Genomic DNA, 24,332 nt, shown 5'->3' with positions numbered 1-24,332 from the left:
GAAAGACCAAGGACAGGGTAGGCACTGCCAGTGAGGAGGAGAAACAATAACGGAAACTTGGAAATGGCAAAGATCTTAATGACTTCTTTGTTTCGTCTTCACTGAAATCTGAAGGAATGCTAACATAGTGATGCTATGGAAGGGTAGTTTAGAAGAAATAAAAAAAGAGCAAGTAAAAATCACTTAGAAAAGTGTAGATGCTGCAAGTCACCAGGGCTGATGAGATGCATCCTGAATGCTCAGGAGTAATAGAGAGGTATCTGAGCCTCTAGCTATTATTTTGGAAAGTCATGGGAACGGAGAGATCCAGAGACTGGAAAAGGGCAAATATAGTGCCCATATATAAAAAGGAAATAAAAAAACCCAGAACTACAGACCAGTTATTAACTTCGGTGCCAGGAAGATAATGAGAGCAAGTAATAAAGAAATCATCTGCAACACTTGGAAGTGGTAGGGGAGGTTAGGCCGCATGGATTGTGAAGAACATCTGTCAAACCAATCTGATGGCTTCTTTGATAGGATAACGAGTCTTGTGGATAAGGGAACGGTGGATGTAATTAGACTTTAGTAAGCATTTGATACCGTCTCGCATGATATCCTTATCGATAAACTAGCAAATACAATTTAGATGGGGTACTAAAGGTGGTGCATAACTGGCTGGATACGTACTCAGAGAGTATTATTAATGGCTCCCAATCCTTCTGAAGGTATAACAGTGGGGTTCCGCAGGGCTGTTTGAACGGCTCTGTTCAATATCTCATCAATGATTTAGATTTGGCATAGAAGTACGATTAAGTTTGCGGATGATACCAAACTGGGAGGGTTGCAACTGCTTTGGAGGACGGGTCAAAATTCAAATGATTGACAAATTGGAGAAATGTCTGAGTAAATCGGATGAAGTTAATAAAGACAAATGCAAAGTGCTCCATTAGGAAGGAACAATCAGTTTCACACATACAGAATGGAAGAGCTGTCTAGAGGAGTATGGCAGAAAGAGATCTAGGTCATAGTGGACCACAAGCTAAATATGAGTAACAGTGATACTGTTGCAAAAGCGACCGTAGATTCTGGGATGCATTAACAGGTGTGTTGTAAACACACGAGAATTATTCTTCCGCTCACTCTGCGCTGTTTAGGCTCAACTGGAGTATTGTGTCCAGTTCTGGCACGCTTTTAAGAAGATGGTGAGAAATGAGAGGGTCCAGAGAAGGCAACAAGAATGATTAAAGTTTGAGAACATGACCTATGAAGGAAAGCTGAAAGAATTGGGTTTCTTTAGTTGGAAAGAGAAGACTGAGAGGGACATGATACAGTTTCCAGGTATCTAAAAGGTATAGGAGAGGGAGAAAACAGTTACCTTAGCTTCATGATAGAACAAGAAGCAATGGGCTTAAACTAGCAAGGAAGATTTAGTTGACATTAAGAAAAAGTTCCTAACGTCAGGTGTAAAGCACTGGGAAAATTGCCTAGGGAGGTTGTGGAATCTCCATCTCTGGAGATATTTAAGAGTAGGTTAGATAAATGTCTATCAGGGATGGTCTAGACAGTATTTGGTCTTGCCATGAGGGCAGGGGACTGGACTCGATGACCTCTTGAGGTCCCTTCCAGTCCTAGAGTCTATGAATCTATGAGTCCTGGCCACATGAATAGAGCTCACTACAGAGATGGGCAGACCTGAGGCAGACCCCTCAACCCCCCTGATACAGATCAAATTACCAGAAACTGGGAGGCACCAAAAGAGGAGTGAATTCACAATCCACGTGACAGAGGAGAGTGAGACAAGAGGCACACTCTGCTCCAGTGCCTGACATACAAAGGAGTGTGAGAAAGATTTCTCCTGAAATGATCAGACCTCATAAGATGCTTCTCATCAGAAAAGCAATGAGGAAAAACTCTGCTGGAGCCTAAGAAAAAGAAGAGAGATGGCAGAGATGACCTCAGGCTCTGTAGCAGCCTGACATTGGATCCCGAATGGACACAGCTGTCCTGCGTCCATTTGTCAGCAAATCCTAAACACAGTGTGTAGACTCCCTGCCACCCTGACAGAGATCTGAGCGGGGTGTCTGTCTCTGTTTACACTTCAGCAGCATGGGGGCAGCCTGTCCTGGCAACAGAGTTTCACAACACTGAGTTGAAATGGGAAGTCCTGAGTATTTCTAAGCAGCAGGAACACCTAAGACTTGGTGCAGCATTCTTTCCCCTCCTCCCTCACCTTCAGGCTCCCGCCTTTCTCTCCAACACTGGCTTTTTTTTTTCTCTAGTTTTCTCTCCTAACTCAGCGTCCTCTGCCCCTGGATCACTCTCCTCCTGCAGCCCTGTCTGAGCTCATTAGCCTCTGACTCCCCAGCCCAACAGGCTGCGAACTGTGCGCAGCAAGATCCCCTTTATTCCCACAGCCTTCTCTGCTCACATCGCTGTGTCTGGGCCCAGGTAACCAGCCACTGCAATGATCATTTGATTTCTCTTGTTAGCAAGTCAGCAATTAACAAAAGAGCTGGTGATTGCTGTATTGACCGACTGTGGGTTCTATTTTTCTATCTGTGCTATCTCAGCCCAAGGAAGTGAGGGCAGAGGGATGGGTTAGTCTTATTTATTTATCACTACGCCATGTTTTGTGTTTGTGTTGCCAGGGGAAGCAAAGGGTGATAATGGCATGGCAGCCCTTGGACATCCAATTTCCCTTATCAGGCCCCTGAATAGAAAAGAGGCCCCAGGCCACATTAATTAACAGATACCAATCAGCTGTCACGTGTTGTGTGTGTGAGGTCTGGGGATAGCAGTGGGTGGGAGGGAGGAATCGATAATCTGTTGGGGAGGAGTGCCAGAGGGAATAAGGGAACAGCTAAAGACCACCAGGGAGATGAGCTGGAATACAGAGTGAAATGAGTTAGATTGAATCCCTAGCTGAGTGCCATCTGCCTAATAGCATCTGGTCTATCATCGCTGTGCGAGGGATGCTCGTGCACAATCCCCATTGTCACGGGCGTCTCTCCAGATAACAATCCAGGCCTGTTCCAGGCCCCGAATCTGTTTGTATAGGAAGGACCTGATGTGTTCTTGAGTTAGCTATGGTTGGCCAGGAGTGCATGAAGTTCTTGGAGGGTTAGGTGTTCACATCAGCAAAGTTTGGGGCCCCCTACTGCAGGCTGTCACAGCCAAGAGAACAGTAACATGTGGGTTCCTTCTTTTAAAAAAATCTGTTTCTCTGAGACCTGCCTCTTCCTTTGTCCTCAGCCGGTGCTCTGGCAGCTAGTATACAGTCCCTTTTTACCACAGCCCCTGAAGGCAGCATTCTGAGTAAATGGGAGAATGGTCTGATGACAAATGGGCATCAGGCTCCTGGCCTCCTGATTTCTGATGCCTTTCTGACACTGCCCTCTGCTGCATGTGGAGCTGATGCTATCCCTCTCGGAGAGAGGACATCTGCTTTGCAGAGCACTTACAGCTTCGGTTCCCAAAGGTTATAGCCTCTCTCTCTCCTATCTGTACTCCCCATTCCTTACCCTCTATCCAACCACTTTGGCATTAGCCATTCATTCAACTATGGAAAGGAAGGCTGGTCCAGTGCTTCGGGTTCTAGCCTTGAGGGCCCTAGGTTCAACTCCCACAGCTGTCCTGGATCAGTTGCTTAGTCTTGCTCTGCCTCAGTTCCCAATCTGTAAAATGGGGATAATACCAGTTCTCTCCCTGAAAGGTGAGTGACAATAAATATGGTGAAGATTTTGAGGTGCTCAGCCGTATAGTCATGGGGCCCAGACCACACAGGATTTCCTCCTGCTTTTCTTTTTGGATAGTGTCAATCAGTTCTTCCAAGTTATTTCCTTTCTTTGGCAGCTGCCGGTGTCCACAGTATGTGGCCTTGCATGTGTGTGTACAAAGTCCATCCTGCTCTCTATGGATCTTGTGCATTACTTTGATTCCTCTGGCCTCACAGAGCAATGCTCCCACCCATCCACCTCTGTAAGTACACCTTATTAATTACCAGTCTTCCCATGATGTCCTCCATCAGCTCCCCGGCTTGAACTCCTTGTCCCCAGGCCCAGCAGGCAGTACATCCTTTCTCCACTGTGCCAGCATCATCTGGAACAGCCCCCTTTGCTCCTGCACAGAACTATGTCCTAAACTTTCTGTTCAAAACACACCTTGGAACCCCACCTCCTGCTGGGTTCTGATTCCTAATGAACCAGTTAATTCCTGCCCCCTGGGCTCAGCCATTCTCTCCAAAGTGTCACCTCTGCACCCTAACTCCCACCCACCTGCAACTGCTGGTTCAAATCCCTCTTTCTCACAGGCATGCTCTCCATTAACTGCAGTAGGCACCCACGTAAGAGCAAAATGGAGCCTGCTCCCCTATACTGCTACAGTAACTCCTCGCTTAAAGTTGTCCTGGTTAATGTTTCGTTGTTCCGTTGCTGATCAATTAGAGAACATGCTCGTTTAAAGTTGTGTAATGCTCCCTTCTAAAGTCGTTTGGCAGCTGCCTCCTTTGTCTACTGCTTGCAGGAAGAGCAGCCCATTGCAGCTAGCTGGTGGGGGCTTGTAACCAGGGTGGACCGGCAGCCCCCCATCAGCTCCCCACTCCCCTAAGTTCCCTGTGCAGCAGCTGCCTGCAGTTCAGCTGTGTCCCTCCCCACACTGCCATGTGCTGCTCCTGCCCTCTGCCTTGGAGCTGCTCCCTGAGACTCCTGCTTGCTGTGTGGGGGCAAGGGAAGGAAGAGTGGGGGGACAAATGTCAGGGTGTCCCCCTCCCTCCTGCTCCTGCACCCTGCTTACCCCATCTTCCATAGAGCAGAAGGGACAGACCAGGACTCAGGAGGGAGGGAGCTTGCAGTAGCTGCCTATCAGCAAGCTGATCTAATTAACAAAGCAGTGTACTTAAGGGAAATGCACATATCTCCCTCCATTCCTGCTGCCTTGTGTAGAGAGAGAGTTAACCCTTGAGGGCTCAGCCCGTTGCTAGTTCATCATTTAGCAGTAAGGGAAATATCCCGCCCTCTGATTCCTCCATCTCAGCCAAGCTTCATAATCATCATCACTGTACCAGTATTAAATTGTTTTGTTTAAAACTTATACTCTGTGTGTGTGTATGTATGGATATATATAATGTCTTTTGTCTGGTGAAAAAAATTTCTCTAGAACCTAACCCCCTCATTTACATTAATTCTTATGGGGAAACTGGATGCGTTTAACATCGTTTTGCTTAAAGTTGCATTTTTCAGGAACATAACTACAACGTTAAGTGAGGAGTTACTGTATTGTATTGTTACATACAGTGCCTCCTTTATGGCCTGTACAAATGGCAATCACTTGCGGAAAGGTTTGGAAAACTGTTAGAAAGTATGCTGGATGGAAATGAATTGTGTATATTAGATGGACGTATGCAAGTAGTTCTCAACCTTTCCAGGCAACTGTACCCCTTTCAGGAGGCTGATTTGTCTTATGTACCCCAAGTTTCACCTCGCAAAGTCAGACACACACAAAAAAGGGTCACAGCTCACTATTACTGAAAAACTGCTGACTTTCTCATTTTTACCATATACTTATAAAATAAATTGTGACCCCAGATTGAAAAACTGATATACAGAGCAGTATAAACAAGTCATTGTCAGTATGAAATTTTAGTTTGTATTGATTTTGCTAGTGCTTTTCATGTAGCCTGTTCTAAACTAGGCAGATATCTAGATGAGTTGACATATCTGCTAGAAGACCTCTGTGTACCCCCCAGGTACATGTACCCCGGTTGAGAACCACTGACCTATGGCACCTGTGCCTGTTTCTCTGACCCCCTTCAAAGATGAGTCACCACCAGAGCTGTGTCATTTAAAGAGCCTGATTCTGATCTCACACTGGTATAAATGAAGTAACTCCATGGACCCCAGGTGAAGTGAACTCTGGATTTACGCTGGAGTCACTGAGATCAGAACATGGCCCAAGGCATTTAGGTAGAGATCTGTGCTAAGAACTAGGAGTGAGTGAGCCTGTCCCCAGGAAGAAGGAAGCTTCTTGTTCTACTGGAGCTAGTTAGTAACAGTGTGAGGTTACGGGTCAGTTAGCATCAGCAGGGACTCTACACCCAGCTTCAGCCATCACCTCTGTTCTTGTCCATTCTCCAGAATCTCTGCCAGTTGGACTAAAATTGGGAGAGTTACTGGCCATAAAGACCTAATCTATATGCACAGCAAATTCACCAGTTGCCTCCTGTTCCAATGAAAAAACAAGACTAGGGAGGCAGGTATGATAAGAAACAGTGCACAGACAAACCCCACTGAATGCAAAAATAGAGATACGGGGTTAGATCCTTAGGTCTGGCTGAGCTTTTCTCAACACAGGGCAAAGAAACAGTTTTATGTTACCTTTGTAACCCCCACCAGCGTGCAGCCGGCTAGAGGCTGTTTCAATCCCTGGTGCAAATTAGAGCACTATTTAGGGCTGCTCTAGCTTCCAGATGCAGGTTGCCACATCCCCTGTGGAAAGTTACTTGATTTGCCCTAGCTGATGTAGTGACATTTGGTTTTTTTATTTCAGTGATTTGGCAGGATGAGCTCCCAGAAATTTTTTTTTTTAAACCCACACACATAATTTGTGGCAAGTGGAGTTCATAATCTGTTAATTCATTATCATTTCTGTCATCCTGGAGGGCCATTAACAGAGGTAATAAAGGGAGCTGTAATTATAGGATCTGAGGCCACTCCAGACACAGCTGCTGTCATTCCACTTGCCATATTTCATTCTGTGCTGGTGCTAGCAGCTTCCTAGTGAGAACAGCACAAGTGCTACCTTGGGACAGCCTCTGTTGTTGTCCCTCAAGAGAAGTCTCCTCTTCCCGCAGAAAAGCATGTGTAAAAGGTAGATGAAATACAAAGGTGATTAACAGAGAAGCTGGGTAGGAGGAGACGAGGCTCATCCAAAGGGGAAGGACTCCAAGCTGGCTGGGGAGGACATTGAGCTAATAATGTTTGCTGAACACTTTAAAATCATGTTTTCATGTTCCTGATTGCTGGAGAGTGGCTTTAAGCTTAATCAGTTTCATTTTGCTGACATTAAAGAACAAGAGTTTGCTCTGGGACCTGGTATCTGAAGTGCTGGCCTCCTTCCTGTGCCTTGGTTTTAAAAACAGCATTCTAATTTAACACAAGACTGACGGATGTGATCTTTAGTCCTTTCGCCTTGTTCTTAGTGTCTGAGCTCCAGGGGCTAGCTTCACAAGGGGGGGCTTTGGTGCCTGCCACTTTTGGTGCCAAAGGCTTTGTCTACACTGGCAAGGGAAAGACAAAACTTTTGTCATTCAGGGGTGTTAAAAAACACACACTTCCTCAAAAGACAAAAGTTTTGTCAATGACAAGCGTTAGTGTGAACAGCGCTTTGTTGGCAGGAGCGCACTCCTGATGACTAACACCGCATGGGGGGTGGGTGGAAGATTTTTGTCAGCAGCCATATCGTTAAAAGCTGCATAGTGTAGACAGAGCCTTTAACAACATTTAGAGCCTCAAAAATCTCTATTCCCAGCAGCTCCTTAACACTGTAAGCACCTAAGTTTCCACTGATAAGGTCCCCATGGCATCATCTAAATTTCTTCCATGGTCGTGCGCATGCTCCCAGCTGCCTAAGTCCTGGGGGCAATGACAACCTAAGTAGTCACTAGAGCAGGGATTTGAACTCTCACATCAGTGCCCATCCACTGAGTCAGTCTCAGACTCTAACCCTCTATGGCAGTGGTCGCCAACCTTTTCCAGGTGGCGGGTGCCGGACGATGAGCCACTGAGGACTGTGGCCGGTGGACAAGCATCCGCCAAAATGGTGTAGAGAAGCGGCAACGTCAAGAGGCGTCACCACTGAAATGCTGCTGAAAATCAGCTGCATTTCAGCGGGAATGCCACTTTTTGGCAGCATTTCAGTGGCGACACCTCTTGATGATGCTTTTTGGTGGCATTTTGGCAGATGCTTGTCCGCCAGCCAGTATGCGGGTGCACTTAGATGACCCGGTGGGCACCATGGTGCCTGCGGGCACCGCGTTGGGGACCACTGCTCTATGGAATAAAACTCCAAAACCAAAAGCACAGTCACAACTAGGACAGATCACAGCTATGAAAAGAAAACAGCCAACCCCTTCCCATCCCAGACATTTTGATATGAGAACTAAGAGGTCAGTTTGATGTCATAGGCCATCATCAGATTGCCATTTTGCCAAACTCATCTGTATTTTTTTCTTAGCCATTGTGAACAACTGAATGACTGCAAACATAGTGTGAACTGGAGTTTCAGGTAAGTCATTCTGTGCTTGAAAGTGGGCTGAAGTGCAGCTCTGCCAGAGTAGTATAAAATTACTGCAGTAACAACTGCCAGAGGCTCAAAGAAAATACACAGCAAACGGCTGTCCTTCCTTATTGAGGTAGATACCAAATCCTCTGGTGTTTGAAAAGGTTCAAAAGCAAATTGGCCATAAGTCTGGCCATGCAACAGTGGCCTTTGTTTCAGGCCAAAAGATCCCAAGTGTGGCCATTAAAGGAGCAGAATAGTAGGAAGTGTGCCACAGTGGGTGGAAGGGATAGCTCAGTGGTTTGAGCATCAGCCTGCTAAACCCAGGGTTGTGAGTTCAGCCCTTGAGTGGGCCACTTAGGAAGCTGGGGCAAAAATCAGTACTTGGCCCTGCTAGTGAAGGCAGGGGGCTGGACTCAATGACCTTTTGAGGTCCCTTCCAGTTCTAGGAGATAGGTACATCTCCAATTATTATTATGGGGTGTATCTAAACTGCAGAAAAAGCCCTCGGGCAGCAAGTCTCATGGGGCTTGCACTATGAGGCTAAAAATAGCAGTGTAGGTGTTCCCACTCAGGTTGGAGCATGGGGGGATGAGTCTCAGAGCCTCGGCTCCAGCCCAAGCAGGAACATCTGCACTGCACGGGAACCCACAGTCTCCTCTGTCCCAGGGGAAGCCTTTATCTACTACGTGCTTCCCTTGTGAGTTACCTCTGACGTACAATTTCTGGTGAAATACCTGCCAATATATATCGCTGTACTTGAAGGGAACTCTGTTATTTTGAAGGAACCACAGTGCCCCACTAAGACAGTCTTGTGGGCAATACAGAACCACTGAATGATGTTAACAAAAAATATTTCTTCAGGCGCCTCTGGTATAGTGCGCTCCCAATGTGTGAGCCACGTGCCAGAATGCTCTTGCCTGGATTTGCCAGTGGGAGGTAAGTTTAACATCATAAATAAGCTGTGTGTAAGGAGGAGTCTGCTGGGCTGTTGCAGGAAAAATACCTGTAGGGGCCTCTTCCCCTTGGCCAAGGGCGATTTAAGTATTTTATACAAAGTGGGACGGCTTCAACAAGAGAATCCCAAGTGGTGGAAGGCACCTTTGGCCAGCCTTGACTTGAGCTAACTCCCTCTGAGGGGCTAGCTTAGGCAGCTCCCCCCTCAGCATGTTGGCTTCTGTGAATCCCCTTTTTAGCTCTGAACTCTCCCCAGGCCTGGGTGCCTAACTTGGGGCTGTGAATTCTACTGGGTGGCAGGGTGCCTAATGCTTGGGCACTGCAAATGCTCAGCCCTAAGTGCCCCTTAGGAATCAAGCCTCACATGTCTATGAGCACAGTCAGGGGCGGCTCCAGGCATCAGCATGCCAAGTGCGTGATTGAGGCGGCAAGCCACTGGGGGCGGTCTGCCGGTCGCCGCAAGGGTGGCAGGCAGGCTGCCTTCGGCGGCTTGCCTGTGGGGGGTCCGCTGGTCCTACGGCTTCAGCAGACCTCCCGCAGGCTGCCACCGAATTCACGGGACCGTAGACCTTCCGCAGGCAAGCCGCCAAAGGCAGCCTGCCTGCTGTGCTTGGGGTGGCAAAATGCCTAGAGCCGCCCCTGAGCTCAGTTGTGAGGGAACCTGAGCGTGTGATCGCCCTGATGTATGAGCTCCTTGATGTCTGGGGTTCGGGTGCAGACTCAAAGGAACAGACTGACATGCCCATTTGAGTCAGTCCCCTTCCCTGTATTAAAATAAAATAAGGTTGTATCCTATTTTACATGTATTAAAATCTCTTGTATAAAGCTCCCAGAGCACTTTGCTCTGAAAGCAATATGATTAGTTTATTATTGAGCTGGACTCACCCCTCTGACTGACCCAGGAGCTGTGCTGATTGGGTTGCCACACTGGGGGTTTTTCACAGGAAAGGGAAAGAGAGAGAAAATAGAGGTGGTTGCAGGAGGACCCTGTCCTTCTGGAAGAAAAAACAGCCCCTTTTACAGAGTAGCAATCACCTTGCACTTCCATCCGCGTTCTAGGAGAGCAGCAGCAGCACCAACGTGGGAAGTGCATTAGTTACAAAATGAAATTCTGGGAGGAGCAGCTGTTCACTACAGGTGTAAGCAAGTGGTCCCCGAGCTATGGTAGGGCATCCCCAGTGCGCAGCAGTGATAATGGGCTGCAACACCTAGGTGTTTGGGAACTAATGGCCACAGTGACAGTAACCTGTGAGTAACTGTGTTTGGGTATATCTGTCCGGCAAAAAAAAAAACATGGCAAGGACTCTCAGGGCTGGGTCAACTGACTTGGGCTTGCGCTCCGGGGCTAAATATAGTAGTGTAGACATTTCTGCTGGGGCTGGAGCCCAGGCCCCACCTGAGCAGTAACATCTACACTGTAATTTTTAGCCCTGTAGCATGAGCCTGAATCAGTTCACCTAAGCTTTGAGACTCGCTGTTGTAGGTTTTTTTTAGGCTGTGTAGCCATACCCATAGCTGCATTGTGTTAATGCCCTTTCTGTTAATGGAGTTAACGCCACAGCTGGGTTAATGGAGCAATCCCGGCTGAGATTCATCAATCAGCAACATAGCCTTGTTTGTGCTGAATCAGCACCAGGTGGATTCCACAGCTAGCGAGTGGTGTAATCCCTGATACTGCAGATCTCCTTTAAGAAGGGCACCCCTGGCATTAACCTCTGCTCAGAAACACTGCCTGCAGAAAGACCGATTTCTCCAAACTCTACAGTCAGGGTTGTGGCTCTATGAAACACCAAACTTGTAGGTGCCTAGCAAATCACTCGAACAACAATGGGAGCCACAAAGCCTGAGTTAGGCCCCTAGGTTTCCTATACAATGAATGGGGAGAGGCAGGTGCCTAAGCATGGGATCCATAAAAGCCTGCACACTAGGCAGAGAGCCAGGTAAAGTAGTCAGTGGGTGATGCCAGCAAGAGGGGTGTGTCCTAATCCCCACCACCCACCTGCGTCATGGAAATAGGCATCTAAGTCCAGGCTGCAGGCACCTATTTCTGCTTGCAATCCACAGCCAGGACCTGCTGCCTGGAGTCAGGTGGTGTAGGCGCCTCAGCCATTTCTTGTGAGGAGGAGGTGACCATGCTGGCCTTTCTTACAGCCATTAGCCCAGTGGTTTGGGTACTCACCCAGGACATGGGAGATCCCTGTTTAATTCCCCCCTCTCTGCCTGCTGGGTAGTAGGGATTAGAACAGGGGTTGCCCATCTCTTAGGCAAGTACCATAGCCATTGGACTAGAGAGTGTTCCTCATGCTCTAGGGCAGAAATCTCAAACACGAGTTATTTCCTGTGGCCTGCCATAGCTCCCCTCACACCCACACCCACCTCCGCTCCCCCAAGCGCGCTGCATCCCAGCTCCTCCGCCTATCTTCCCAGTGCTTCCTGCCACCAAACAGCTGTTTGGCAGCACTTAGGACTTTCCAGGACGGAGTGGGGAGGAGCAGGGACACAGCACGCTCCTGGGAAGAGGCAGCACTGGGGCAGGGATTTGGAGAAGGAGTTGGAATAGGGGCAGGGAGGGGATGGAGTTGGGGTGGGGACTTTGGGGAAGGGGTTGGAATGGAGGCGGGGAAGGGGTGGGAAGAGGCGGGGCCTCATGGAAGGGGTGGAGTGAGGGAAGCGGGGGCTTTTGTAAATTTGTATGAAAAGGTGTCAGTGATGCAGCCCTGGAGCCAAGGTACTAGTCCTCATGTGGCCCTCATGGTGATTTGAAGTTTGAGATCCCTGCTCCAGGGCCAATTAATATATTTTTTAAATGAAAGTAGAACAACTTCAACAAGAGAGAGACCCACATCAGAATATCCTGTAGCCCAGTGGTTTGGGCATTCACCTGAGAGGTGGGGAAACCCCTGTTCAAAGCCCTTCTCATTGGACAATGAGGGAACTGAACTGGGGGCTCCCACATCCCAGGTGAGTACCCTAATCACTAGATGTAAGGGAGGCCCCCTTGTGGTGTTCGTCATGCTCTGAGTACACATACTGGATTGGGCCCTGGGGGAAGACAGGGCTGTCTTCCCCTGGTTTGAGGATTTTGCTGGGGCTTAGGTGTGAGAGGGGCATCTGGACCCCTGCCTGATGCACACGCCCAGAGGCAGAAACTTAGGACCTATGGAACTTTTACAGTGGAAACGTAGGTGCCAAGTGAGTTTAGGCATATCGGGTTGGGTGACAGCTGAGTGGGGTTTTTGCAGATAACAGTGTTATCTAAATCTGCACTTTAGGTGCCTAAATCCCTTTGTGGATCTAGGCCAAGGTACCCAAGAGTCCCCACTTCAAGCAACCCAGGGAGTCTTCTCAAGGGGAGCCTCCAGCCTTAGAATCCAATGATGACAGATTTTACAGGGAAACAGTCAGTCACTCAGAACAAAAAGGAGCAGCAGCCAAAAAGAGAACAAGGACAAGCTGCAGAAATTAGTCATTGCATGAGCCAAACGTCTGCTAGGTTAGGACAACTGAACTATGGCAGATACTCCCAAATGATCAGACGGGGTCAAAAATGTTTCATGGAAACATGCTGCATGGCTGAAGCAAGGAACTGATGAATCAAGAAGCGGGATGGGAAATTGTGAATCTGTGCTGAAGCTGGAGTAACGTGTGCAAGGTTTGGCAACAGATTAGGTTCAGTAGTTGAGTACAAAATGTTCCTTTGGGCTGGAGGGAAAGAAGGGAGAGGGGATGAAACTGCTCTATCAGATGATTATTCATGCTGCGTGTCTATCTGAAGCAGTCTTCTGCAATGCAGCAAAGTGAGCCCTGGGGACACTTTCTGAAATCCCTCCCCACTAGCCCCTGCACTTTTGCTTTGCAATCAGAACTTCTGTCCAAGCTGCCTAGGCATCTCCCCTTGATATTTTATGTTATGGAGCTTGACATAAGGTCAAGCCGTGGACTCAGAATGCAGCTCATCCAACAGCAGGAATCACATGGGAGCCCCCAATATCTGAATGAGGGAGATGGCCACTTCTTCAATCCTGGACCTGTTACTACAGTGCTGATATTCTACATGGACTGCTGCTGCTGTGCTTAACAAACAGTATGGAAGTCCTGTGCACGCTCCAGTCAGCTTCCCCTTTGAGGCTGATCACATCACAGTCAAAGTGTTCCCAGCCTCCATCAACACAGGAAACAGGAGCTCCAGAGCAGTGCCTTAATCAGTCTCCAGCATGAGTGGGCCTTCCTCTGTGGCTTTGCTCCTTATGACTAGGGAAGCTTCCCCATCAGAAGGGCAGTGAGCTCCCTATTCTGCGATGATGCAGCAGCACAGCTCCTGCCCACTAGTGGCAATAAAGGAATATGGCAACCTGCATTTCCACTGGATACAATGTCTAATTGCCATGGTTATTTACAAGATAGATTCAGACTGTCTTGAGCCAATGCAACATGTCATACAAAATCACTGAACCCTACCACTCTACCATCTAATCCCAAAGGCTAATCACCAGGGGTTATTGCTGTACCACTCAGTCACAGGCATTACTGACTGCTGTACAATATCATCTCTAAGGCTACCACATAATCCCAGGACACTAGGTCTATATGATAATTAATTTACACAAATTAATCTTATACTGTATTGGAACTCAGTGCCAATGAGGGCTTCACCATGAGCAGCTTTCTCTTGAAGTAGATTCAACCCATCAGAGTGCCAAGATAAAGTGATGCTCACAGAGGTAAATAATCACCTCCCCATGTCTTTCACATTAACACCTCCTCCCCTAATTTCCCCTTTGTTACCTGGGATGTGCTTTGCCCATCCAATGATCACCACCAGTTCCCTGTCTGCTAAGTCACAGAGGGTTGTCAGCGCTTTGATGTCACTCTCCGGCATGGTGGGGTCAGGCATGGCATAAATCTTCTCTGGCTCTGCCACCAGCAAGTGGGAGACGATCTTAGTCACTGCAAATGTCAAAGGACAAGTTTCTACTGTACCTTTCAGGAGATGGTGTGTATGTAGCAGCTTTCAGACAACACTTAGCAGGATACACAACTGATAGGCGTTCTCGTACCATATGGCCTGCAATTTGGGAGCTCAGAAATGTGTTTTGATCACAGCAGGAGGGAGACTGCACTGTAGTTAGTGTAGAGTTTTCAAACTTCTTCGGCTGCATATCCCTTTCCAAATAATATAGTCTACCAGGTACCCCCATCTAAGATAGGGTAACAATAGACCTATGATTAGATTGCCAAGTCTTCCTAAATAAAATGCACTGTCTGCCATTACAGGACTTTTCTCATGTACCCCCTGATGAGCGCCTGTGTCCCCCTATGGGTATGTTACCCCAGTTTGAAAACCACTAATGTAGAGGTTGGAAACTAGAATCTGTGATTCTTCAGTACTGAGCCAACACCTGTAGAAGTCTGACAAAAGCAGGAGCCCATTGTAAGACATGACTCAGTTATATCAGGTAGATCCCATAGGGATATGACAGGGTGAAAGAAGCCTAAGATAAATGTGATGGACAAACAACTGATGGGATTTTGAGAAGTTCAGAAAACAACTTGGTGACATAGTAGAGAGAGATCAGCGTGTGAGGCTGATTTAGTGGATCTTGGGTGCAGGGAAGACCAGAACATCTCTCAAATTATACACTTAATCTCTCTCCGGGAAAGCTCTGACTGATGATCCAAAGAAGCCCATCATCAATGGGCCACACCCACACACTACACTTATTGGAAAAAATGAATATCTGACAATGGAGGTTTGTAATGGAAACAGAAGGGGACAGCCACCACATAACATTATTTGTGCATCCATGGCACCAACAGAAAAAGAAGCTGTGCTGGCCTTAAAGAACACAATGGGAAGCTTGTACATACATGGCTTTTTGGCTGGAGGAGGGATCTGTAAGCTCAGATAAGTACTGCTCTCAGAGTCCAGTCTTCTCTTGTACTTCTGGCGTCCTCCGCGGACTCGATCAAGACGAACCCCTGTGGGTAAGAGAGGAGAGAAACTCATGGTCCCCTAGCAGTGTCATAGTGAATCCTGGAATTTCACTGCTACAGCTTTGTAAGAGAGGAGGCCTGGATAGTCTTCCTTACCCAGCAGAACTCCAGGCCACCTGGCCTGTCCACTGAATCCAGCACATCTGTCCCAACGATGCCAGCTGGGCAGCCCCCTGCTCTGACAACATCCCTGGGATAGTTACCTCTTCTGAAAACATTAATGAAGACAAAACCCAGCCCACCTCAACTCTTGAATCATTGTCTGTTTGGCAGATAAATTGAGGGCTTCAGATTTCAGTGCCTTCTGGATGATCATATTTTTAAAAAAGAAGTCTCAGAAATGTCAATCGAACCTGTGCTTATGAAAAAAACCCTTTAGATTGTTCTGAAAAATGTAAAGTTAAATGTTCTGTGACCTTTCACTGTCTATATTTGAGGAAAGCTGCCCATAACAAATAGATTATGAAATATGAATAGAACCAAGATCTGTCAAGCAAGGCAACCCATAATGAAAGTAGAGCTAAATATAAACAGAAACAAGACGTTGCAACCTCTACCACAGTGAGGCAATGATAAAACTGAACTAGAGAGACAGCAAAGATTTGTAGCAACAACGCCTCAAATACAATGAGTTAAACAACAAACAAAGCATCAAATACAACACCGAAATCACTATACCTATACAAACAGCAACAGCAGGATCAAGCATCGATACAAGAATAGCAGCTGAACTTCTACATCAGTACTAGACTTGAGCGAATAGTGGAAAAATAAGACCATGAACAGTTGTCCAAATGATTAAATACATTCCTTTCTTGTTGGATCCTTGGTCCTTTGTGTTCAATTTCTATAAAATTTGGAGAATTGAATTTTACGTGGACAAACAGCCATTGAAAGTCAATTGTGAGTATACATGGAATTTGAATTTAAAATTTGCAAATGCAAGTATTCACACCTGTAATATTTGTGTGCTGAGTTAATCCAGAGTACAGAAACAACACCCTGTGACTTATCTGACCAATCATAATAAGCAACAAATATTTGGTGATCAGTCCAGACAGTAAAAAATAAAAATGTTCAAAATGTATTCGTCTATTACTTTCTCAACGCATACCTTTGAGGAAACTGCAGTCTGCCCACAGATATTTTACAGCAGAAAGAGATTTAATCTGACAAGTAAATTATTCATTTCAGACCAGCACTTCGTTCACTAACCAGTGCTGTTACACTAACACTGGAGGAACTATATGAAATCAGTACCAAACGCAATGATACCCCTAACCAATACGAGCAGTCATACCCTGCTACTAACCCTACCGTCACTTACTGTGGATATCTGTATGCACCAGTACCAATCCTATTAACAGTACAAATACACCACCACCAGCAAACTCCAGTAAAATTCTCTTACAGCAGGGGCCAGCAACCTTTCAGAAGTCCTGTGCTGCGTCTTCATTTATTCACTGTAATTTAAGGTTTCGTGTGCCAGTAATACATTTGAACATTTTTAGAAGTCTATAGTCTTTCTATAAGTCTATAATATACAACTAAACTATTGTTGTATGTAAAGTAAAGAAGGTTTTTAAAATGTTTAAGAAGCTTCATTTAAAATTACATTAAAATGCAGAGCCCCCTGGACCGTGGCTAGGACCCGGGCAGTGAGAGAGAAAATCAACTTGTGTGCCGCTTTTGGCACATATGCCATAGGTTGCCTACCCCTGTTCTACAGCACACGTATAGGGCTACCAATGGTTGTTGGCAAAGCCCAACGTCAGGGCCCAGGTGAGGGCTATGGTGTAGCTTTTAAGCTACAGGCTGGAGTAGTGAGTGATGGAGAGCCACGCTGCCGCACGGTGACACCCATGGTACTGATATAGGAGCATAGTTGTTGGCGAGCGTTCTGTTGACAATGGTGCTGTTAGTGCTGCATGGCAGGGGTGCTTAGTTCTCGGTATTGCTATTGGTGTTGGTGTTTGTATGCATATTAAGGCCCCTGGGGTTGCACAAGGAGCTTCCTCTTCATGAAGCACAGCTCTCCATTGCTGCTTCTTGTGCATGGGCATGCGTAGATAGGTAGATGGAACAGACTGATTCCCCTGGTGTGCCATCTCCACTCCAGGAGCCATCGTTGTAAGGGGAGGAGCCATAGAACCACCTTCTCCCTATCTAGCCTTGCTCCCTTTCAGAGTCCTACTCCCGTGTGGAGAGAAGCAGAAACAACCAGTTCTTAAAATCCCCAGAGCAAAGGAATTGCTGTTGTGAGTGGCCCTTGCATAGCCCAGCATACAGGAAAGAGAGGGGAAGAGCATGCAAGGTGGATGTCAGGGGGAAGAGGGAACATGGCTGAGTTAGGCTGTGCTACACTTGGTTCTCCACTGACATGGGACCTTGCCCTAGCAGTATAAGTTAAAGCTGCCCCCCCTGCAGGTGAGGATGGGCTGCTAAGAATCAGAATGAGATCAGCTCCGTGTCAGCCCCTCTGCACCAGGTCCAGCACAGTGGAGAATCAAGCACTAAAACTACAGTTTAAGCCATCAGTCTGGGCACCGGAACTATTAATTTGAATTGAGATGTTAGGCCTCACTCTCCGCTGCTTTCCCCTTCATATTGTCATTTACATGAGTACAGAAGGTGCAAAGTACGTGTCCCACGTGATCACTCTGAGTTAGCAGCATTTTACACCCAGTTTGCACTGGTGCAAATGATGACCCTGATGATATCTGAGCTGTGCCTGGATATAGCGGGGAATGGTCGCTGAATAGAGCAGGGTAAAAGGCTGATCTTCAGCCATCTGGCCCCACAGAAGTTAGAACCACACAGGGCTTATTCTAACTTCCACTACTGATGTAAGGGCCAATGCCTGTAGATGCACAGATACGGTACGTCTCTGCTCCACCACACCCCTCCTGCCCACATCACTCCCCACAAATGCCCCGATACACCTCTTCCCTCCTTGTGCATGGAATATTGGAGCTGACTGATGTGGGAGTGGCAGAGCTTTCAACCAGCAGAGAGTTCACTGATGTTACTCTCTTTTAAGGCCGCTCTGTATCGCTTACATGGTGCAAACTTTTTTGGCACAAAGAGGCCTTAACAGACTGGCGAATCTTACCCAAAGTGCAAGGCAGGAGCCAATCATTCTCAATGAGTTCAGATAGTATCTTTTCCTGTGAATAAAGTCAGGGTATTCATGGGCTTAGGTACCAGGGATGAGCAGAGGGCGGAGGCTAGATGGCTAGACAGACAGATATGTCTGAAGAAAGCCCAGGAAGTGAAATGTGTGGAGTCAGAGCATACTGAGTGAGTTTGCTGCAACAGGCACATTTTCTAAGCTTAGGGTGACCAGATGTCTCAATTTTATAGAGACAGTCCCGATATTTAGGGCTTTTTCTTATATAGGCTCCTATTACCTCCCCACCCCATCCTGATTTTTCACACTTGCTGTCTGGTCACCCTTTCTAAGCTGGTCACTGATCCAATGAAGAGACCCACTGAACTCACAGAAAATCAATGGCACCTGGCTCCCACATCACAGGGGCACCTTGGAAAATTTTACTCACTGTGTTTCTTATTTCCCTTCTCAGCACCGGGGAGCCTGGCTGGATGGCTCCTCCTCTGGACGTCCCATCAAGTTCCAGGGAGAGAAGAGAAAAAGAAAGCAGCAGAATTTGGAGCCTAGGGAGAATGGTAGACCTGTGTGAATACAAACCTGGAGTCCTGTATTAGCCAGGAGACCCCAAGACTGGCCTCTATCCTGTAACTTCTCCATTGAGATAAATGTGTTTGGATTTCAAAAGACAGAAACCCCATGAGGCCTCCACCACATGCTGCGCTGAATGAGCAGCGCCTCAAGTCAGTCAGTGAGAAAATATGCCTCCCCAGGAAGTGTTGAGTCAGCAGCAGAACGGGGAAAAGGCTGTGAAAGTGACAAACATCATGAATATGACTGAGTTGCCTGGCCTAAGCAGGGCTTTCTGAATGAACCACAGCTTCCCATTCCCCCTCACTAGAGGCTCACAGCTCCTGTTTCTTCTATGTGCTGATGGGCAGATATGATATTAGAGAGTGGAATCACCTATCTGCTTAGCAGAGGAAGCTGGGAACCAATCTGCAATTCCCCAGAGTGCACTCTCTGCACATTTTGATGAAGCAAAAGGCAAAAAAACCCGTAGAGGGAGTCACTTTACTTTTACCAAGGAGACATGCAGACAGGCGCATCGTCCTCAGCATTTGGCTGGTGGAATGGCTGCACAGGTTGCAGAGGTATTAGGGATCCTCAATCAGATTATAGGGACACAAAGGACTTAAGTGCATTAAAAGAGATAAGAGAGAGAGACAAGGAGATTTACTCTCCATCCCTCCTTCCCTGGCTGAGTGGATACAGACCTGTTCCTCCAAGGACTTTGGCTTGTTAATTTTGAACGAGACTGTATTTTCCTCCCGTTCCCCATCCAATGTGACACTCCTTGAGGCAAATGCTTTAAATAAGGTCACAACCATTGTTCTGCCTCAGCAGCAGCAGCATTAGCCTTAAAGAGACAGTGCGTGGACTGACCCACATGCGAAACATCTCATCCATTTTCCAGTTGCTAATCTGAGCCATTTGTAGGTGGGACAAGCAACTAAATGCATTTCAATCCATTTGTTAGGTGTCTTATTATGGATCCTGGGTATAGCGTGCAAGATACTTGAGAGATAAGTAACAAGAGAAGTACTCTGTCCTGAAGAGCTTACAGTCTTAACAGTCCCATACAGACCCAAAGGGAGCTCAGCTGATAACAAGCACGCTTACTTTTCTCTTGCACTTTTCACTTCCCTGGGTTTTGTTACTTTTCTGTTTGGTTTGCCTGTTGGCTGATTTTGATATTGCCTCTTACAAGGAAGCTGGGTGGGAAGAAGAAGGGCGTTAAAATGGGTTTCCAAGAGAGATGAGAAAAAGAGTGGAAGTATGGTGGGTGGGGTGAGAGCAGTGCCAGGCCCGGGGCAGCACAGAGAGGTGATATCAAGTCCAAAGCAGGATGAGTGCGGCTAGAGGCAGTGCCAGGCCTAGAGCAGCACAGGAGAAAGGAGATGAGATAAGAATGGGAGGAGGAGACAAATTGTGAGGCGTGAGGAGAACAAGGAGGGTAAAGGGAGCAAACAGAGATGAGATGAGAGGCACACATGAGCCAGGACACCAGGCTGTGCAGGGCCTGGAAACATACAGATGGATGTCAATCTGAAATCACATAGTGGTTAAATACTCTGCTTAACTCCTTTGAGGTTGAATTGCAGGTTGTGACACATGATATGAAAATACTTTGTGGGAGGCAGCCAGGCCTTTAGTGGACACACCTATGCATGATTTGCTGCCTTCAACCCATCCCAGGATGGGAGCAATGGAAACTTGTTACCCTCCAGCTGCTGTATGCCTTTCCAACTCATTTCACACATGGGCCACCACAGTCCAGGTCCCAGCAGGATAGGTGTATGAGTCACAAAATCACCACCAGTACCTGGCACTCACTGGCCCCCCATGTTGGCAGCTTCAGCAGAGAGACACAGACAGAGACCGAATTCCTTCCTCACACCTAGAGGGAGTCCCTCCACATCAGGTGTGAGGCACATTGGCATGGGAAAGTTTGGGGAAAGCCCGTTTTTCTATTCCAGTTTTAGGGCAGGGGCTCCTTCTGACATGGACGCTTTCTGTGCTGAAAATGCAAACAATTCCACAGATCTACTTGTGCTGTAACAAAGGAAGTGACACATTCCAGTCCTGTCACCTCTGAGTGGAACACCTGTGTTAGCCCAGACACGTATACGAGACTCCCTTCTGACCACTGTCTGCCACGTTTCTCTGGCTCTCTTTGATTTGAGGTGTATGTTATTAGTTCCCCTGCCTGCTCTATCCCAAAGGGAGGTCCCAGGATGAAGGAAGGTGGGGGCCCTGGACTTGTGTGTTTGCCTGGTCCTCTTCAACCCATCATTCTGCCCTGGTTAGGGCTGTCAGTTTTCTAACCATCCTGTTGGTGCCACTCATGTTCCAGGAGCTCATGTGAAGGGGTCTGTGCCAGTGCCAAGCCTCTGCAGTGCAAGAGCCAATCTGCTGATCTGTTCAAGCTCCCTGTAATTCTCTGCTGTGTCCCCTCAGAGAGTCTTCTGCCTGACGAGTTCAGGATCAGATGTCACCTCGCTGACTTGATAACATCAGGCTTTGGGGTTTTTTTTCTTAATGGAAGTAAAATAATTCCAGTGTTTTTTAAAAGCTGGACCCATGCCTAGTCTGTCGGAAGTAAAAATAGCCGAGTGTGCAGAGGCAGCAGCACAGAAAATCAGGTTTAGTTTCTCTTTTATATTCTGGGGACTAAAAATACTCTTAAAAGCTCTGTGAAGCTGAGCCCTGGCCAGTGGGAAATGCAGCCTAGGCCCAATATCAGCTGTCACGTTGAATTACTAGCCTCACATCACTTTCTATAGAGTCCTATCACATGCTCCTGAACAGATAGTAACAGAGGGATCTATCCCAGCCTGAAGGGCTCGCAGCAGAGTTTTGCCAAGTGGCTCTGATGGGATGATTGGTACCCAGACTGAAAAGAACATAATTAAATGGAGCACTAAGAGGAATGCATAGACCATGGAGTGATGCCCTAGTGTTCGCACCACCAGCATGGCTGTTCCCTGGATACAGAGGCCAGAACCTGCTTTCACAGCCTAACTGGAATCAGGTACAGCTTCTACTCCAGTGCACCACTACCACTGGTATTCGTACAATGCCATAGCTGCGTGCTACACTCTGCAGGAAGATAAGTGAGAGGTCTCTGTCAGGAGCAGCTTGCAGTCTAAATTAGAGCGCCAGAAACAAATGATCCCAGACAACAGAGGCTGCAGGGTATGTAGTCTGGCAGTTCTTAGCTGAAGGGAAGGGGAAGAGCTCATGGGGAAGCATTGTTCTCAAGGTATAATGCTGCGATTTTTCTTCTACCATTTGCTGTGTGTTTTGCCTTTAACCACAGGGAAAAGTGACTGGGATGTGTCAAGGTGCAGAGCGCTGACAGTAGGAAATTGGTGAAGAAGAATATTAAAATTGGACTTGACACAACAGTAAAAAAAACATACTGCCAAGAAAAACCCTTCATTGGCCCATGGGGAGGTGGATGGGGTGGGATCTAACAAGGTTCTGCTAGCTCTGTCCTCTATGATTCTAAGGCTCCAGGTGTAGAAAGCACCATGGAAAAAAGTTATAGACATTGATATACACTATGGCTAGCTTCTTGGCTGTATTAGGGCAACTTTGCACAGCTGTCTTACTCAGTCCCTGAGGATCTTCCTAGTGTATGGCTGGTACAACCCTTCCCATCAATGATTCCCTGCTGGCATGGCCTCTTCAGGGCCAAAGGCAGCTAGCATAGCCTAGAGCAGATTTCAGACTGCAGAGGGACACCTGGTTGTTGCAAATCAGCAAAGGCCGGGGTAGCGTAGGGTCGTCTTTGCACCCCTCCCTGAGCAGGTTTGCGTCTCCCAGACCACAAACCAGCGTCTGACCTTATCTTTTGATTAGCTGAGTGGCATGTGCAATGGGATCTCAAAGGAATTTTCGACATATATTTTGATTCAACAGACTTGTTCTCCTTCCCCTGTTTGCACCCTCTTCCTCATGCAATCGTGTGGCAACAAATAAATAAATGAATCCAACAATCTCTTCCCTACCAACCACCCGTGAAACAGAAATATGACAAACAGGCCGAGCTCTAAATGATTGTTTCATTGAGCAGTTTTCCTTTGCCCCTGGCTTCTGTCATCTCCCCTCTGTACCTCTCTCCATACAGGCTGTTTCCATTTCTTGTTATGCTATCAGTCTAATGTAGAGTGAAATCCTGCCTTCACTGGCAAGAGCCATGCTGGAATGTGCCTAGTGCAGGGATATCATCCAAGTATCAGCTCCAAGAGCCATAGCATTGGCCAGATCAGGGCAGGTACCAGCCACACCGCAGGGTGGGTTATATTTCACTGTTCCTGTGAATACGTCAGTTTTGTCACCTGCCAGCTGGGTAGGAATTCTCTGCTCCTGCCCAGGTGTGCTGGAGACAGGCTGCCTGGACTCAGGGAAGTTGCACCAGCATAACAGAGCTCATTTTGGCTCTCTGTATTTACTGGTCACCAGCCACCAAAATCAAGTTAGAGGCAAGTTGGTGAGTGAAAGGTTCTTTTGTAAAGTAACATAGAGTGACTAGACTGCACTGACTATGACAGGACACTGCAGGCAGTGAAGGGTCTTGGGAGGGTGAGCTTGGCCCAGTCCCATCATGCTGAAAGAGCAGTTGGTGCCCTACAATAGTTTTCTTTCCATGTTTTTGTTCAAATGTCAATAATAGCACTCTGTGTGGTGCAGGTTTAGGCCAAATGCTGCATGCTTAGGGCCAGGGCCGGCTCCAGGCCCCAGCGCGCCAAGCACGTGCTTGGGGCGTCATGCCGCGGGGGGTGCTCTGCCGGTTGCCGGGAGGGCAGCAGGCGGCTCCGGTGGACCTCCCACAGCAGTGCCTGCAGAGGGTCCGCTGGTCCCGCGGCTCCGGTGGAGCATCTGCAGGCATGCCTCCGGGAGGTTCACCAGAGCCGCGAGACCGGCGAGCGGCAGAGTGCCCCCTGCGGCGTACCGCCGTGCTTGGGGCGGCGAAATAGCTAAAGCCGGCCCTGCTTAGGACAGCAATACATGGAAAGGTGCACAGGTACACTCGGTATCACATGCTTAGGAGCAACACCACATGACAATGTTGCCTCCTAGGTTTGCAGTACATGACATAAGCACATAATCTGCTGTGCATCATTGCCCTGGGGCATGCAGTATCAAGTATAACTAGGCACCTTGTGGCGTCATCTTATAGCTCCTCCACTGATGACAGTTTCAGCTATATAGTTGTCAGCTTCTCACCCAGACACCTCTGTGGCTTATTCCTTGCTGCCCCTTATGTATGCATGCTCTCTGTCTGTGTATTATATATATATAATAGCGACTGGATAGCGTAGTGGTTAAGAGCGCTGCCCTTTGATACGGGAGACCGCCCTTTGATACGAGAGACCGGGGTTCAAATCCCGGTTGGTACCCAACTTTCCAGTAGGGGTCCTTGGGCAAAAGACCCCCTAACGCTTCA

General features: G+C 47.6%; 1 protein-coding gene across 2 annotated transcripts in view; it reads right to left on the bottom strand.

Moving 5' to 3' along the window:
- Positions 1 to 24,332, bottom strand: part of ESRRB (estrogen related receptor beta) — a 175,715-nt gene that overhangs the window by 12,061 nt on the left and 139,322 nt on the right. For both annotated transcript variants that reach the window (XM_032802045.2, XM_075065579.1), the window contains exons 4-5: positions 15,082 to 15,192; positions 13,999 to 14,160 (exon numbers count right to left, since the gene is read on the bottom strand). In XM_032802045.2, the coding sequence (XP_032657936.1) occupies positions 13,999 to 14,160; positions 15,082 to 15,192 (273 nt within the window). The remainder of the gene's footprint in view (positions 1 to 13,998; positions 14,161 to 15,081; positions 15,193 to 24,332) is intronic.

Source organism: Chelonoidis abingdonii, chromosome 4 (genome assembly GCF_003597395.2).
Source record: "Chelonoidis abingdonii isolate Lonesome George chromosome 4, CheloAbing_2.0, whole genome shotgun sequence".
Lineage (NCBI taxonomy): Eukaryota > Metazoa > Chordata > Testudines > Testudinidae > Chelonoidis > Chelonoidis abingdonii.
Note: the sequence above shows the minus strand (reverse complement) of the source record. Positions and strands in the feature narration are given on the sequence as shown.